The sequence below is a fragment of the Cyprinodon tularosa genome, unplaced genomic scaffold (assembly GCF_016077235.1).
Source record: "Cyprinodon tularosa strain WSP-4 unplaced genomic scaffold, ASM1607723v1 ctg340, whole genome shotgun sequence".
NCBI lineage: Eukaryota > Metazoa > Chordata > Actinopteri > Cyprinodontiformes > Cyprinodontidae > Cyprinodon > Cyprinodon tularosa.
The window spans coordinates 310355-328870 of NW_024039053.1; the positions used below are offsets into that span (position 1 = coordinate 310355).

The 18516-nt window shown below is 42.5% G+C and overlaps 1 protein-coding gene and 1 long non-coding RNA gene across 3 annotated transcripts in view; one reads left to right on the plus strand and one right to left on the minus strand.

Annotated features, from left to right (window-relative positions):
* Nucleotides 1-1086: 1086 nt before the first annotated feature.
* On the minus strand, nt 1087-1576 carry LOC119789561. Its single transcript, XR_005281605.1, has 4 exons — nt 1484-1576; nt 1366-1410; nt 1228-1235; nt 1087-1153 (listed from the first exon to the last, which is right to left on the minus strand). It is a non-coding gene; the product is annotated as an uncharacterized LOC119789561 (long non-coding RNA).
* Nucleotides 1577-17780: 16204 nt separating this feature from the next.
* Nucleotides 17781-18516, plus strand: part of LOC119789556 (coiled-coil domain-containing protein 9B) — a 29310-nt gene continuing 28574 nt past the window's right edge. The window contains exon 1 of one of the 2 annotated variants that reach the window (XM_038294483.1): nt 17781-17990. Coding sequence is in view for 1 of the 2 variants with exons in the window: in XM_038294484.1 (XP_038150412.1) it covers nt 17979-17990 (12 nt within the window). In the remaining variant the exon portion in view is untranslated. The remainder of the gene's footprint in view (nt 17991-18516) is intronic. The other variant, XM_038294484.1, reaches the window with a different exon arrangement.

Genomic DNA, 18516 nt, shown 5'->3' on the forward strand with positions numbered 1-18516 from the left:
TTTGTTGTAAATCAAACCAAAGAACTGTCGGAAGTCATTTAATGTCCCCTTTATAAGTTTGATGGAGGGCTTATTTGGAAGATTATTTGTGTACAGCTTCAGGTATCTCAGAAAATATCAGGTCAGTTAAAAAAATGATGGATTGTCAATACTTAAAGTGGCTCCTCAGTAGGTTTTTGTTGGATAATAAAATATGAAACCAGGTCATAACAGAATTGGTTCACCAGAGATCTCAGATTGCAGACCTAAGTCCTGTGGGAACATTGCAGCATTGCATAATGAGAGCGAGCCAGTTTTAAAAATATATTTTTATTTTATTGTTCTAATTTTTTTAAGACAAAAAGAAGGGAATCTGTAGCTTTCTAAAGCCAATTAATCTGCCTTTTTTCAGACTGTAACAGGATGACTTATTCATTGGTGTCAGGACAACACATTACAAAGAGTTACCTCATTTTACCTGCCTTTGGCATTAGAGGGATGTTTGGGCTGTTTGGCTTCAAAAGCAGTTATGCAACTTAAAACAAACAGCAATACAAAGTGTGAATTTGTGGACACACCCGGCAGCAGAGCCGTTTGCTTCATCAGTCCTGGAGAGGAAATGACATCTATTACCTGTGTGTTCTAAAAAGCTAGCTGTGGAAGAGACTAAAGTGAAGATCTAAAACAGACACACTTACTGTTTTTAAAAGGTTTTATTATTATTCATGTATTGGAAAATTTTACAAAGCATTGTTTCAGTGATATTATTATTTTAGAGACGGTCTGCATGCTTTATTTCAGTTCTTTCCTCCTCTGCCTCCTCCTCTTTCAGTGCTCCCCTTGCCTTGTCCTTGGCCTCTTCCTTTTCCATGGTTTCCCTTGTCTTTTCCTTTCCCCTTTCCCTTGTTCTTTCCTTGGCCCTTTAATCAGTAACAACATATACACATTTATAATAAAGGCACAAAAAATTATAGATTGAGATTTAAAAAATGAAACGCAGCCTTGCCTTTCCCTCCTGCAAAAGTTAAAAAAGGGTATTAATATTACATAAAAAAATCCATCAGTAAAATTTAAAACCAGAAACATTACAGAGAAGGAAAAGACGACTTACTCCTTCAGAACCGGATCCTTCAGACTCTGAATGATCAGATCCTGCTTCTTCAGGCTTCTTATCCTGAGAAAAAGGAACCACCACATTACTACAGTCTGCATGCAAAACGATAATGATGAGAAAGAAACGACACTTACCGCAGCTGCTAAAAAAAGTAAAGAAAAAAACAGTATTAATGATAAATTAATTTAAAGAGGCATATTCAAATTCCCACCAAAACAGTGATGTCATTTACAGTCAGTAAAACCAGAACAGTGAAATGAAATCTGACTTACGATCACTCATTTTGTCTCTTCGGTGGATGCTAAAGGAATCACTTTCTAAAAGAATGACAAACAAACCAATTCAGAAAATACAACACTCCTCATAACCATTTCAAATGACCAAACATACCTGTCTCAGAAGAAAAAATTAACTTGTGCTTAACATGCGTGTCACCTCTCTATTTATAATGCAGCATTTGATAGGAATGTGAGTTTGTGTAGCTCCACCCACTTACCTTTAAATTTTACTGTTGCAAAACAAGGCATGCGTGACATGGATAAAAAAAAAATTGAAGACCTTTGAAAATGCTGAAAGGGATGGAAGAAAATCTAGAAATCTAATCTGTTTTTAACAATTTATGAGAAGAAATTAGATTCAGGTTCTAAAAGATTTTAAAAAATCTCTAATACTTTGGAGGATTATAGAGGAACAAAAAGCTTATAAAATGTCTAACTATAAGAAGTTTTCTAATTTTTCCTTGATGTTAAATGTAAATCACCTCGCTTTATTGTAAAGCAGTTGAGGAGAGCTGATTGTTTTGTCTTTTGCAGCAGTTGGAACTGGAAACATTCCATTCGTTGACCTTAAACTCAGTCTTTGCCTATTACAGAATCAAGCATCTGTGATTGAGGAAGTGAAGTTGCTCAACTGATCATTCCAGGAATTCAATTTTACTTAAAAAAAAAATGTTAATCCCTAAAAAAAAAAAAAAAGAAAAAACACACTTTTTATTTCTTTAAAGTCAAATTATCTCCCTAAACGGAAAAAAAAACAACAACAGTATTTTGTTTTTCATTTTGCATCCTGCTTCATGCCTTTAAAAATTTTTTTAATTATTCAGGTAAAACATTAATCTGCTATTGGTACCAGATTACCAGATTAGTAAAATTAAGATGAGGCTTAAGGATAGCTTGATATTGGAAAATATCAACACCAATAATAATAATAATAAATAATATTTAACTAGCAAGGAAAGTAAAACAAGATCTAAAAAAGCTAAGAAGAATACATGACACTCTACTGTGATTTGTTTTTTAATACAAAAATGACCACTCCCAGATTAGTTCAAGCTGGAACAGAACATCAGTTACTGATCATATCCTGGATACACCTGTCCCTGTCTTTAGGTATTTCTGGAACAGAACAACGTGATACGTCATTATCTGCACATAAGGTTAAAATAACATTCGATCGTTGACAACATTCAACTACTGGTTTAGTGGGTGGCGCCTTTTCACAAATAGAAGCTGTTTGTCAACAATCTGAGGTCAACAATCTGGCTTCTTATTTGATGACATTCTCTGGGCAGATAAGTGCAGTGAAAATAACAAAACAACAAACAAACAGAAATTTCAGTGATCTTAATTGTCAAAGACTGACAGCATGAATGAAAAAAATCAGCCAAATAAAACTTGTTCTGCTGATTTCACTCACAACCGTCTTATTATGTCCTTCTTGGGTGTTTACAGTCTTATTTATTGAATACATCATGTGATGCTATACATACAGCCATTCCCTAATGTGACTGTGGGTGGTCTTTGGCCTGGGGTTGATGTCATCAGACGGTGCCCAACCTTAACAAGGTGTTTAAACCCTTAACCGCTACACCGTCCAGCTGGCGGGTCAGCAGTGGTGGCCAGGTCACTGCCCATCATCTCCAGGCCTCCAGCCCCCCTCCTCCCTCTTAAACCACAAGCAGCATGAGGCTCTCTCTGCTGCCTCCCCAATCCTGCCCACAGCTTTCTTTCTCTCCTTGCCAGATATTCCAAGTGCAGTGAGCACAGACGACATTGACTGTGCTGGGAATCCTCTGCACCCGACCTCCACTGGAAACAGCCATGCTTTCCAGCCTTTGTCTTTGCAGTCCATGGTATTTTAGGTTCTTCCTCTCATGGGCCTCCTCACAGCCTTCCTCCCAAGGCACAGTCAGTTCCACCAGGATGATCTTCTTGGCTTACTCTGACCAGATGACAATGGCAGGCCTCAAGGTCGTCTGGACGATTGGTTAGAAAGTGAGCTTCTTCCCCAGGTCGACTGTCATCTCCCACTCCTGTGCCCCCTGGAGGATGTTGGTCCTGGCTCTTTTACTAGAGAGTGGCTTTTCTCCTGCCCTGATGAACTGCATAGATGGTACTTGTGGCTTAATCGGCTGTGGTCTTCTCCTGGCCTGCTCGAAAATGTCAGCCATCACTCGAAGCACTTGGTCATGACGCCACCTATATCTCCCCTGGGCCAGAATGATTTGGCACCCTGCTAAAATGTGGGCCAGTGTCCCCCTCTGTCTGCACAACTTGCAGAGCGGGTCCTCCCTCGAGCCCCACCTGGCTAAGTTCGCTGGTGATGGGAGCGTGTCATACACAGATCTCAGGAGGAAGCTAACACGGAAAGGTTCCAGCCTCCAGAGCTCAGTCCATGGGACCCTTCTGTTTGGGAGGTCCCATCTGGTCCATGTTCCCTGCGTTGCCAGCTCCACAGCCCTAGCCCTCCTTTTCTCCTCCTCCTGGGGACGAACTTCCGCCTGTAGCATCTCCCGCTTCTGCTGGACGCTTGCCTTCCTCCACCGTGTGAAGTGAGATGTTCCCAGTCCTTGTCGACCAATGCAGACACTACCGATAATGTCTCTCAACTCCAGGGAGCTCTCAGCTTGTCTGATTGCATTGTTGGCTGCCCACTTACGGCCTGTTCGTGTTGTGACTCCTGCATTGCATACTTGCTCATCCTTTGAGTCTCATTGCCACCATGCACTTGGCCGCTTTGAACTCCTCCACCACAGAGGAAAATGGAAGTTGGAGCTGTCATGATCTAATGTAGAGCCCGACTGCAGTAAAGCTGGGAGGGATACCTAGCCATCGCCTGAGATGTTTATTCACTCTCCTTTACACTCCCTCCACTGCAGTCACTGGGATTTGATAGACTGTCAACAGACACATAAGTCTTGTAAGGAGCCCATGCTGGTATATCCAGGACTTGAACTTGCCGGGTAGGCCTGACTTGTCAACCCTCCTTAGCCACTCGTCCGCCTGATTTGAAGTGTCAGAGATGTTGTTTTTGTCACTGAGGGTGTCGTCGTACCACTTCCCCAGGCATTTAATGGGGTTCTCCCTGATTGTAGGGATCTGCTCGCCTTGGACATGCAGTTTGAAAGCCTCTGTTAGTCTCCCCCGCCTTATCACCATGCTCAGTGACTTCCTGGGCTTAAAAGCCATTCTTGCCCATGATGCTAAAGCCCCGAAAGTCTTCAGGAATCCACCTTGCCTGCACATGCGTTGTGGTTGTTATGGTGAGGTCATCCATAAATCATCTCAGTGGGGGTTGTCTGCTCCGTGCTGCTGTAACTGGTCCCTTGGCCTCTGCTGCTGCTGCTGTAATCAGAAGGTTCATCCCCATGATGGACAAAATGGGGGATACTGGGCATCCTGTTACAATGCCTTTCTCCATACTGCCATGCGGTAGTAAACTTGGCAGTCTGGATCCGCAGCTTGAATGACCCCACGTAGCTGTTAATAAAACTGCCTGATCTTGTCGGGGATGTGGTACTGCTCCATAGCCTTGTTGATGGGGGAATGGGGCATGGACCCATATGCATTTGTGAGGTCCAGCCAGACAACTGTTAGGTTGCCCTTGCTCCCCCTGGCCTCCTGGATCAGATGGCTGAGCATGGTGGTGTGTTCCAGGCATCCAGAGAACCCGGGAATCCCCCCCTTCTGGATCGAGGTGTTGAGGTATCCATTTGTTGTCATGTAGTTAGTTATCTTCTCGCCAAGACTGAGAAAAAGATATTGGCTTCTACACTCAGCAGAGAGATGGCACGGAACTGAATCTCAGAAGAGTGCTTCTCCTTTGGCACAAAGCAGCCCTCTGACACTCTCCAGGTAGTTGCCCTTTGCCCAGATTGTCCGGAGGAGCTTCCAAAGTCTATGTAGCAGAAGTGGACACTTCTTGTGCACTTTATAAGGCACCCCGCTTGGTCCAGGGGCTGATGCTGTCCTTGCCCTTTTCACCACTTCTTCTACGTCCTTCCAAGTTGGTTCTCTGGTCACCAAAGGTTCTGAAGGGGGTGGCACCCTGATGATCTTTGGGTGGCTGCTAAGAAGTTCATACCTCTGTGGGTCAAACTGAGTCAACCTCAGAGCTTCTTCAACCTCCTCCTTAGAGCTGCTGAGTGATCCTAAACTTGCTTCTCCTAATAAGGTTTTAGTAAACCTATAAGGGTCTTTGATGAACTGTGCCCTCTTTGCCCCCTTCTTCTTTCTCTGCTTCCGTGTCTGCTCTGCCCTTCTCAGCCTGCGAAGCTGCTCACGAAGCCCTGATGTTAGGTCTCTAATTCCCTCTTTTTCCCCTTCGTGGCATTCTTGAACTGCCTGGATAATGCCTTTATCTCTCTCCGTAAGCTCTGCATCTCCTTTTCCCTCCGATTTTGTTGCCAGACATTAGGAGTACTGGTCTTCCTCTCCTTGACACCAAACCGCTCCTTGGCCACATTATAGATGAGTGCTGTCATCGTTACCATCTACTGTTCTGCTGCCCCGACCAGAGCAGTTTCAAGAATCTTACAGAGGTCCTCATGCAGCTGCTGCCACTCCTTGTTGCTGTTCATTTTCGGCCATTCTATTCTGTCCTTTGCAGGTTGAGGTTGCTGGGAGGCATCAGAGTTGACCACTGTGTGGTTCAAAGGCAAAGCCGTTGCCAAGAGATCTCAGTGCTGTGGGGTGTCTCCTGACTGGTATTCTCCTACATCTGACGAGGTGTCTCCACCCTGCGCTGCAACAAAATTGCCTCCTTTCCACACTTGGTCTTGGCTTGATGGATCTTTAGCCCTCTGGTGTTCTTGCATATCTTGCTACATTGGCATCGCACTTCTGGTGCCGTCTCTGTCAGTGTGGTTTGGGTGAGCTTTCTCGTTAGCCGTGTATCAGTCCTGGTCTGTACCGATGTGTCCGTCCTTGCGAGTCTCTCATCCTCCCCCCGTCTCGGGAGACTCTGGGGGTATTGCTCATTATAGATAACACACCTCTTCACTTTTTGTCAGGTATTCACTCCAAGGCAGATCCGAGAGAAGTCAGTATAGTGAACTAAGCTATGTGTCTGGAGTCAAACAGCTCTGAGCGATGGGTGTGAAGTTGTTTTCTCTCTTTTGGTTACACTCTCTGGAACCATAAAACAAAATCTCCCTTTTTGATCTGGAAAAACAACTTCAGAAACCTTAGTTTATTAATATATCTATGAATTTGTCTCAAAGTTGCAAAGCTTTTCAAGGTTTAGGATGTCAGCATGGTAAAAGATAAAGATGTCTTCCATTATTCAATTGCTGCAGCAGTTTTTTTAAATGTCACAAGTTCCTGCAGATGTTGTGATCTTAGTGCTTGACCCTTTAAAGCCATAAAATAATTAATAGAAAATTCTACCTTTTTATAAATTGAATTAAGAATTGAATTAAGAACTTCGTGAAGCTCTGGATGAGCTTAACCTGCCTAGCCTGCCCTCGTGAGCCAAACCTGAAGACTCTTCCCTGGATTCCCTTGCAGCTCTTGGCTAAGAGCTGGAAACCCAAATCAAGGTCTGCCCTCAAAGTCAGAAGTAAGACGCTGAAGCAGTTATTGGACTCTGCTGAACAAACAGTCTCTGGACCCAACAGTTTCTCTCTCTAAGAGTAACCCGGACTCCTTCAAGGTATTTCATCAGCAAACTCAAAGACTAATAACCCTCCAGTCCGTGTGCTAACTGAACTGTCATCCCTGCAGACTCCAGTGAACCTGCCCTCAGGCCCGAACCAGCTCCTGTGCAATATTCATATGATTGTGTTTACAATAAACCTTGTTAAACTTTTCATCAGCCTCCGTGTGTGTTCTGCATATTGGGTTTACTCTGTAACCAATCATGACAGAACACTGCGGCCAAACACAAGGCCCAGCAGACCACCTCCGTCGTCTATTGGAGGAGCGGGAGGCTCAAATCCAGGAACATGTTCTGGCTCTCAGTGAGTTAAACACCCACATTGAGTTACAAGACCGAGTGGTTCAAATCTATGCTAACCACTTGAACCGAGTTAACGCCACGCCGGCAGTACAACCATTTCCGGGTCCAGTTCCGCCCCCGAGGTCACCGGCTGTGACGTCATCACCAGAGTTCCGCCCAAGTCTCCCTGAAAAATTCTCAGGTAATCAGAAAGACTGTAAAGGTTTTTTGTTTCAATGCCGTCTTATTTTTGAGAACTCTCCTGACAGTTTCCCTACGGAGAAAAAGAAAATAACTTTTATTTTGTCCCAACTCACTGGGCGAGCCCTCGAGTGGGCGGAGGCCAGATTTTCTTCCGAGACCAGTTTCAGATTAACTTTTTCAGAGTTTGTTTCTGAATTCTCCCAGGTGTTTAATTAAGATTCTGATCAAACAATTGACTCTCGAGCTCTGCTGAATCTAAGACAGGGAAATTCCTCAGTAGCGGATTTTTCCATCAACTTCCGGGTCAAAGCCGCAGCTTCCGGATGGAACGAATGTGCTCTTAAAAGTGCATATTTTAAGGCATTGAATGACAATATCAAGGATGAACTTGCTACTCTCGATGAACCAGCTAGTCTGGAGGATTTAATCCGCCTAACTATTAGGTTGGACAACAGACTTCGTGCTAGAGACAGCTCTAGAAAAAAGAGTCAACGTTTTTTTGTGTCAGCCCCTGCATTGAATAATGCTTCTGTTTTTTCTGGATCCACAGAACCCATTTCCAAGCCGAGGCCTAAGACCCAGTCTCTCTCTATGCCTGTCCAGGTCTCTCACTCTGTTGAGACGGAAGCCGAACCCATGCAGGTTGGACACACAAGACTAACCCCTGAGGAAAGGCTAAGACGTCTCAGGGGCAAATTGTGCATATACTGTGGTGAGAATGGCCATTTCATTGCTTCTTGCCCAGCTAAGTCAAAAGCCGGGGCCCGTCAGAGGAACTGAGGAGTCTGACGGGCCATTTGAAAACTGAAAGATCTCCTCATTTGATGCTTCCAGCCACCCTATTTTTCTCTAACCAGAATCTCACATTGTCAGCTTTTATCGACTCTGGATGTGAGCGTAATCTGATAGACTCTAACCTGGTTCTGCAGCTACAGATCGAGACTGTCCCTTTAACCAAGCCACTTAGTGTCTCTGCTATTGATGGGAAGAGACTCCATCAGGTTACCCATCAAACGCAACCTCTTGAGCTTTTGATTTCTGGAAATCATCGTGAAACTCTGACATTTTTTGTTCTTCCTTCTACTTGTTCTCCCTTGGTGCTTGGTTTTGAGTGGCTGGAACGACATAATCCCCATATAAACTGGGCTGAACGCCACATTGAATCGTGGTCGACCTCATGTCATGAAACATGCCTTCGTTCTGCAGCTCCCGCTGTGCAGTCTCCTAGAGGTAGGGGGGAGATGGACTCTCCTGATCTTATTTCTGTCCCTTCCGAGTACCATGATCTGGCTCCTGTCTTCAGTAAGGTCAGTGCTACGTCTCTTCCACCTCACAGACCATATGACTGTGCGATTGAGCTATTACCAGGAGCTCCTCTGCCCAGCAGTAGACTTTACAACATTTCCAAACCAGAACGAGAAACCATGGAAAAATACATAAATGAGTCCCTAGCTGCTGGAATAATACGTCCATCTTCTTCTCCGTTGGGTGCTGGTTTAGTTTTTGTGGGCAAAAAGGATGGTTCTCTAAGACCTTGTATAGACTACAGAGGCCTTAACCAAATAACTGTTAAAAATAAATACCCACTTCCGTTACTAGCATCAGCCTTTGAACCAGTACAAGGGGCTACTGTCTTCACCAAGCTCGACTTAAGAAACGCATATCACCTTCTCAGGATTAGAGAAGGTGACGAATGGAAGACAGCCATTAAAACCCCGTTGGGCCAGTTTGAATATCTGGTCATGCCTTTTGGTCTCACTAACGCCCCCGCATGTTTCCAAGCCCTCGTCAACGATGTCCTCAGAGACTTTTTGAATATCTTCGTGTTTGTATACATTGACGACATTTTAATCTATTCAAAGAACCTTTCCGAGCATAAAAAACATGTCCGCCTGGTCCTACAAAGATTGTTGGAGAACAAACTTTTTGTAAAGGCTGAAAAATGCGAGTTTCATCAACCTTCAGTCACCTTTTTAGGGTTTGTGCTCGAGGCCGGGCAGGTTAAGACATCTGAAGAAAAGATAAAAGCCGTTTTGGATTGGCCGATACCTGAAAACCGAAAACAGCTGCAGAGATTCCTGGGTTTTGCCAACTTCTACCGTCGTTTTATCAGGAATTATAGTCAGACAGCTCTACCTCTCACAACTCTAACATCAGTCAAAAAGACCTTCCAGTGGACCCCCGAAGCTCAAAGTGCTTTTGATAAATTAAAGACTTTGTTTTCCAGAGCTCCTGTGTTAATCCAGCCTGATCCTGCCAAGCAATTTATCCTCGAGGTGGACGCCTCTGACTCTGGTGTTGGTGCCGTGTTATCCCAACAACTCGACTCTGATCAAAGGATTCACCCCTGTGCATTTTTCTCCCGTAGACTCTCTCCGGCAGAACAAAACTACGACGTTGGGGACCGAGAACTTCTAGCCATCAAACTCGCATTGGAGGTCAGTCTCGGATATCAACCTCCCCTTTTTCCAGCAGATGAGAGAGAGATTTCAGTCCAATCAGTCAATCATCACATCCGCCGCTGTCGTCGAGTCTGGAGGGACACCATCGCTTCCCTGAATCAGTCTTCGGTGACCACCAAGCGATTTGCTGACTCCAGGAGACGTCCTGCCCCAGAGTACACCATAGGCCAGGAGGTATGGCTTTCCACTCAAGGGAATGTCCCGTAAACTGTCCCCGAGATTCATAGGTCCGTACAAGGTAGCCCAGGTCATCAATCCTTCCGCCGTACGCCTGCATCTCCCTCCGAGTCTCCGCATACACCCAACGTTCCATGTCTCCCAGATTAAACCTGTTATCACCAGTCCCTTGTGCCCTCCATCCGACTCCCCTCCACCCACCCTGGAAGTCGATGGACATCCTGCCTTCACTGTCCGCCGGATCGTGGACTCCCGTCGGCGAGGTCGCGGATGGCAGTACCTCGTCGACTGGGAGGGCTACGGTCCGGAGGATCGCCAATGGGTTCCTGGCTCTTACATCCTCGATCCGTCCTTGATTGAGGATTACGAGCGCTCCCTCCCGTCGACATCTTCTGGACCGCCAAGAGGCGGTCGTTGAGAGGGGGGTACTGTTGGGATCTGGAGCTGTACCACCTTCCTCCAGCAGAGTGCGCTGTGGGTCCTCCTGAGCTGAGCCTCCAACACACCTGTGGCACATCTCATCATCAGAGGACCCACTCCTATATAAGCTGACTTCAGACCTTGCCTCAACGCCGCAGTGTTGATCTAGTTTGGTTAGCAACCAGAGCCTATTAAACCTGAGAATCTTTGCTATCTCCTGTTGAGATAAGATTCTAATTCTTCCTTGTTTTTGCCTCACAGGAATCCTGTCTCTTCGTGAAGCTCTGGATGAGCTTAACCTGCCTAGCCTGCCCTCGTGAGCCAAACCTGAAGACTCTTCCCTGGATTCCCTTGCAGCTCTTGGCTAAGAGCTGGAAACCCAAATCAAGGTCTGGCCTCAAAGTCAGAAGTAAGACGCTGAAGCAGTTATTGGACTCTGCTGAACAAACAGTCTCTGGACCCAACAGTTTCTCTCTCTAAGAGTAACCCGGATTCCTTCAAGGTATTTCATCAGCAAACTCAAAGACTAATAACCCTCCAGTCCGTGTGCTAACTGAACTGTAGACTGCAGACTCCAGTGAACCTGCCCTCAGGCCCGAACCAGCTCCTGTGCAATATTCATATGATTGTGTTTACAATAAACCTTGTTAAACTTTTCATCAGCCTCCGTGTGTGTTCTGCATATTGGGTTTACTCTGTAACCAATCATGACACTTTCTGAAAAAGTAAATAAAAATACATACATTTTGTATAAGTTAAATCAGATCATTTATTTGCATCAATTTTGATACAGTGGGGATTTCTGTATAATATTTTATGGGTTTTCTGTTCACTACATGTTTCTCATTCTGTAAATTAGGGTTTTCAAGAAAAAAAATATCACACTGATCATGCAGAGGACTCAAAAACTCATGTATCAAAAATGATACACTTGGCTTTAAAGGGTTAAGTATTTTTTACCAACTGAGTTTGTTCTTTTCATTATTTTTTGCACAATTGCGATTGTTTTGTTCTTTATGTTCTTTTTGGCTTAACCAAAAAGCCTGTGTTCAATTCAAAAAGTTCCAGATAATTTGAAATTTTGTCCTTAGATTGTTTTTAAAGTACAATTCAAAATGCAGTGGTTGATTTTAAATCCTCCAAAAGTGAAAATCAGTGAAAGACTATGAGGCCTTTGTGACCAGCAGTTTTAACCTCATATTCATTTAATCCTTTGCTATGCTGATGATATTAGGGGTTATATTTTACCATGGGGCCAAACAAAAGATGATTAATAAGATTAAAGCATGACAGCATATGAAAACATCTATTTTCCCTAATCTTTTCATCCCTTGCACTTGTTTGGAGTTATTTAACAATAATCATAAAGAAGTTTTTTTTATTTTTTTGTTCAACAATCAACTTGATAAAAATGAGAACAGCTGAAAAAATGAATCCATGGTATTGTTGTATCTAAGCTGTACAATTCCTCAAACAGTAGCAGTCAAATCATTGGTACTTTTTATAGTACAGCTCATAGAGGAAATAACTGGTATCAGCCATCCTCCAGTTTAGACAAACTTTTCCTTTTCGAATGCTACCTGGAGGATCATGTAACAGAAAGGGAAACACTAGACCCTCTCCTCTCTTTAGTTGGTCAGCATTTTGTTTAATATTTCTGCTTCTCATCATCAATATTTGCTTCCTCTTCACAAAATAAGACAAATAAATTTAATTCCAAAGCTCATTTGCTGTATCTTATTTTTTTACTGTCTGACCAATGTATTCACACCCATTTTTGTCATGTGGCATCCACAAATTTCGGTTTAAATAAGTTTCTGAATGGCATGCGACTGACAGCAGTAAGCACAGATGATGTAACTTTTGTTTTTAAAGTAATGGAACACAGAAGTAAAATGTATTAAAAGTATAGCCCCTCCCTCTGACGTTAGCACATATAAAATAGGTTTTATTGCAATAACAGCCGCAGGTCTTCCTACAGAAGGGAATTCACTCCATTTTCTTTCCCAAGTTAAACTGGATGGAAAGTGTCTGTGACCGTGAGCCTCAATTTCTATATGTGAACTTTGCTGATTTTTACAGGATTAAGGTCTACAAATTTGAAGGGGCAATTGTAAGACATGAATACAGTATGCTTGGATCTACAGCAGCCAACAAAAATGATTCCTTTTGCTGCTAAAAAAAAAAACCCCAGTCAGATGCTGATAATTTCTCTTCATTGTTTGCTTAAGTTTTCCATTAAACCTCCTAGGCATTTGATTACTTGCTGTAATCTCATTGATATTTAAGTATACAAAAGGTTTGGATCTTTAAGGAATAAAGTTGTGACTCCTGAATTGGATTAGATTTTGAAGTGTCAGACAGTGAAGGTGTTTAAGCATGTTTAATCAGTGCAAATTTACATTTGATTTATTATATAAAAACAAACAAAAAAACAAAACAATTAAGTACCTTATTCTGCTTCATTTCTCTTCACAGCTATACTCTACTGCAACCAACTGAGACCTCAATATATACTAATAATATATGAACTTGAATTCTTCTCTGAATTGTTAAATTTCAATTTAAAAATGTCTCCTCTATGTAGCGTGTTGCTGTAAAAAGGACAACTGTATTCTGTGTAAACTTTTTTTAAACACAGTTCAGTTCTAAAGCTTTCAAATATTTTTATATTCAAATTCTAATAACCTACATTTGCAGCATTTAGGCTATTACAACGCATACAGGTGTAGTACCTGCACCGGGTTGGTAGAAAATCATCTGGCGCCCACTTGTGGACATTATGCTATATTGCAGGTGGTCAGGATGTCGTTTTACCTTCATGGCGCTGAAAACGGATTTCAGGTGAGGAGATATTTTGCGTCTTATCTTTGTTCTGTTTTTGCCTTAATTATTATGAAATATTACATTAAATGTTAATATTGGCATAGCCAGAGACCAAATAATCAAACACCCAAAATATGTAAAATATTTTCTCTTCAATAAGCCTTTAAAAATAGATTATAGAATAAATATTTTATCTAAAATATTTTATTTATCATGTATTATTACAGTGGAGGGAAGCTGGAGTACCTTAACCTCTTACACCCTCAGGGGGGATAAATAAATTTCTGCCTGACAAAAACACACAAAAGTAAATCACTTATAGCCTCACAGCTATTAGATTTAAGAAGAAACTTTTGTTACCTCTGTAAAGGTAAGATGTCATAGAATGGTTTTCTGGTGTCAGCACCATTGTTGCTTTGACCCTGCCTGAAATATTAGGGACAAAATACAAAATATTTTGCATTTTTTGAACCTCGCCAAAATTTTCTTTGAAATAAACATTGCAAAACACTACCAAAATATTAATTATAGCACAAAAAAGTAGTACAGACTTTTAAATCTAAATGTTGTCTAGTGAGAAATTTCTTAGGCGGAGGGGCCATTTTGGCACATTTATCCAAAAATGTCACCAAACTGTGCCAAATGTGTTTTTTACATCAATACTGGGGGTCTGTTAAAATTATGAGGTCACGTTGCAGCTGGACCCAGCGGTGGGTCCGTAGGGTTAAGTGAAAGTGCATGTGGAAGAAAACACGAAAACTCCATAGTATAGGACTTTAGGCCAGAATTCAACACCTCAGACAAATGTAAAAGTGCACTGCAAGTTAGTAATGTAGGATTTATCTTTATTCTCTTCGTGTTGGCTACTACTTTTCTTTGGCCCTTTCCCCATCAATTTAAATAAACCATTTTAAAGGTATAGAAGAGGAAAAGACCCGCCCCCACCCCTTTAAAGAAAATGCACACGCACAACCCTGTAAACGCTCCCCAGAAGGAATGCCTATTAAATCCGTGAGAGAGCATGCATTTCTCCTTGTGCAGTTAAATTAAATGACCTATGCACTTATTTCCAGTGTTAGTTTGTTAAAGGTATATTGGAGAATTTTCGCAAATTTTTGAAAAGACCCGATCTCTCCAGTTAAAAAAAAAAATGCACATGCACAACGCATGCGACAGCATGCATGAGCCGAATTCTCCTCCTGCATGCTCTGTTTAAAAAGTTACTGTTTGCATCGCTCTCACAAGCTTACTTTCCAAAAAAAGATTTGCAATTTTCCCACCATGTCAGACTCACCACGCATGTAAGGCGACCTTAGGTAAACATATCACCAGAATGATTGACAATTAGGAGGACCACTTAATTTGATGACCCACCCTTAAAAAAAAAACATACTCCACTATACCTTTATGGCTCTTTTTGTACCATGTTAGAAATAGTCTCATGACAATATTTTCCACTGCATTGCTACAGCATACCTTTATGAACTTTAATTGTAGTTTATTAATCACTTATTTTGAATCTTTAATATGATATTGTTGTGTTTTCTTTAAAGCTTGTTTAGTTAAACATTACTGTATACATCTTCCTCTGATTCCCTTGCCTTTTAGCATAAAAAACAACTAAACTGTTGCTAAAACATTAACCGACGGCAGATTTCTTCGCAGAAATCTTAGATACGATCTGTTTTTGCTTATCTAGAAAACTAAAGGTGAACGGATGGGTTTTAGTAAGAGAGTAGTATAACATACCACCAGGGAAATGATAAAAGTACCAAAGATGAGATGATGGTCATAGAAGTTTGGAGTTTCTGCACAGAGCGCATGCAACTTGGGCAGTCGTGGGTGAGCGGTTAGGGTGTCAGACTTGGGCAGTCGTGGGTGAGCGGTTAGGGTGTCAGACTTGGATCCCAAAGGTTACCAGTTCGACTCCTGACCCGCCAGGTTGGTGGGGGGAGTAATTAACCAGCGCTCTCCCCCATCCTCCTCCATGACTGAGGTACCCTGAGCATGGTACCGTCCCGCCACACTGCTCCCTTGGGGCGCCATTGAGGGCTGCCCCCTTGCACGGGTGAGGCATAAATGCAATTTCATGGTGTGCAGTGTTCACTTGTGTGTGCTGTGTCACAATGACAATGGGAGTTGGAGGAGTTTCCCAAAGGGCTTTCAACTTAACCTGACTCCGCCAGATGGATTTGCTGGATTTGCTCCGCATATCCATCTGGAAACCTTCCGTTGAAGTAATTTTGGGAAGGGGCGAAAATACTGGTTAGCTGATTGGCCTATGTTGGTGATAGACGGGCCAAATAAACCAATCAGATCAACGAAGCATATGACGTACTAACAGAGGTACGACGAAAACACAACCACAAGCCAGGCACAAGCCAATTGATAGATCAAACTCTTGCCGAAACCAGTCGGGAGAAGAGCAAAAACATATTTTCCTCTGAGAAAAGCCTCCAGAGCAGTGTTTTGCTCTTCTTTCAGTGAAGAAATACTCTGTAATTCCGATAAAACTTGCTCGATAAGCCACGCTAACGCTAGTTTCATCGGCTGAAGCCGCCATGTTCTTTAGACTGAACTGTCGCGCTTCTCGTTGCGTCACACCTCAACCCGCCTCAAAGCCAACGCTGATTGGACGTTCGTTTGGTGAACGGCTCCAAATTTTCTTAACGGAAAGTAGCCAGACTGATCTGCGATTGAAACCTTGAAAGCTCGCAAGATCATGATGGTCTCACGACCATCAGCAAGAAAGCACTGGGTTCCTCCTGGCATTTTAATGTAGTTTAATCAAAAGTTTTCATTTGAAGATTATATCTCTCCAGAGATACCATGCACTTACACTCTCTGTTAGAAACACCTTGATAATCAACATCTTGATCTACACTAGGGCTGCAATCAACGATTATTTGCAAACTGATTAATCTGTCGATTATTTTATAATAATCGAATAGCCTAAGATTCTTTAAAGAAGATGTTTTCTGAAATTAAACCAGGTGAAACTCAGACTTTTCCACTTAACAAGTTCTGGATGGAGCATATTGACAGACCTAAACGTTGTTTTTAAATCTTAAATACAAAATGTTTATATATTTTCTACAATCCTGGTATAATTACTGCTCTAAATGGGTTGCTCTGTCAGCTAAAGTCACGATTTAGAGTTTCGAAACTCCTGGTAACAATTAATCGATTACTAAATTAGTTAACGGTTATTTCAAAAATCAATTAATCATGATTAATCCAATTAATTGTTTCAGCCCTAATTTACACTGTAAATCACACCACCAGGAGCTGAATTAATAAGGGGGAAATTAAAATCTTAGGAGATCAATGCTTATAGCTTTATATAAAATCTTATATTAAACCTTTAATAGCTCTGCGATGGACTGGAGACATTTCTCAGACTTAGACTTAGAGACTTACAACAGTAAAATGAACATTTCCATTTATAAAGTGCATTTTTAAACTGATTATGAAAGAATCAGCCACTTTAGTAATGCAAAAATGATGCTCTTAATTGTGATGCAGAGTCTTGATTATAGTTAACAGGGGAAAAGATGAACCTGCTGAAATGCAGCGAGTGCTGCAGGCTCTTCCTGGAGGGCAGCAGGGAGAACAGTCCATGGTGTTCGCATCCTTTTACCAATATACAGCTGGAGATAGCCTCCTGTGTCCCTGAAGGATAAGATGGATAAAGAGCCTCCAATTCACAGAATTGATTTATGCTTAATATGTCTGCTTTGTGCATTTCTATGTAAGAAGAAGGAAATCTTGAACTATAAGGAGACACAGCTGTTCAAATCGCATTGGGTTAATAAGCAGTGCATGCATGCCTATTAACTAAAACGATCATGCATGCATCGTTTTTCAAAATGTGTCTGGTTGCGAATGAGGTAAAGAAGGAATCCCAGTGGGAAGATAAATAATTGTCAAAATAAAAAACAAGGCTGTTTATGGTTAAGCAAACATGTAGTAAATTAACCAGGATGTACACAATTACTTAACTTTGATCAACCAAAAGTTTGTACTTTGATGTACTTTAAAAAAAAAATCTGATGTATTAAGACACATTTTGATGCATTAAAAATGATATTTCTTTGGTCCCTCTCATTCTGTTAGATTCTGAAGTCAGTCGGCCTGCAGTGCAATATTTCTCTATTTGTGTTACACTCTAAATTAAACAATCTCGGTCTCTGGTCTGATCTAAAAAAGTCCCTGATCTATAAAAAAATCTGATCACTAAATTTCTAAAACCATGTCTGTGTTGGAAAAGCAGGAGGATGTAAGCAGGATGCTTTAAACTGAGTGAGGAGGGGAAGAGCAAGTGTTTTTTAAAGGGGGGGGGTGGAGTGGGAGCAGCAGCACGGAGGTGGGAGGTTTGCAGAGTCACAGAGAGAGAGAGAGGACAAGTGGGTGGGTGCTGTAAAATCCGTCAACAGGGGAGCTCTGTGCATTTTTTCAGACATCTTGGCTGCTTCCCAACTTGTCTCATTGTAATCGAGGCATGATAGAGGAGGGGAGGCAGCCCTCTCTGCTGCCTCGGCTGCCCCGCTCCTGGACCCAGCCAGGCTCCCACCGCTTACATGGAGAAACCTGTGAGTATCTTCTCTCTGCTTTCCTTCTCTCCTCTCTCTGGTGTAGGGTACCCCCCCTTCTCTCTTCGGTTCTCTGACGCAGATTTAGCTCTGGCTACTTGCAGCTTTTCAATCCTCTCTCTGGCTCATTCTTTCTCCCAGGCTCTTGTAGGTAGGAGGAAAGCCCTGGCAGCCTTCTCCCTGTAGGCCCCTTCTCTGCTGCCCTTTTGCCCGAGCATGGGCGCCATCACTCCATCCACACCGTCTCTGTGTATGATTTTTGTGTGAATGTGGTGCACTGTTTCAGATCCAATCTCCAGAACCCAGAGGTTTAACATCCCCATTCAGATTCTCCTTCTTGCTTTGATTTAACTAAAGCCAGCGTTCGTCATTGGACTTGCTGAGATTTCACAGTCGTCTCTCTGTTGCGCCTATTCTTGGTGGTATGTCCTCATGGTCTGTTGTGTTTGGATACCCTGACAACTGGAGACAGTGAGGTAACCACTTTCCGGGCCTGCTACCTCTTTCAGACTGAGTCCAAACTTTT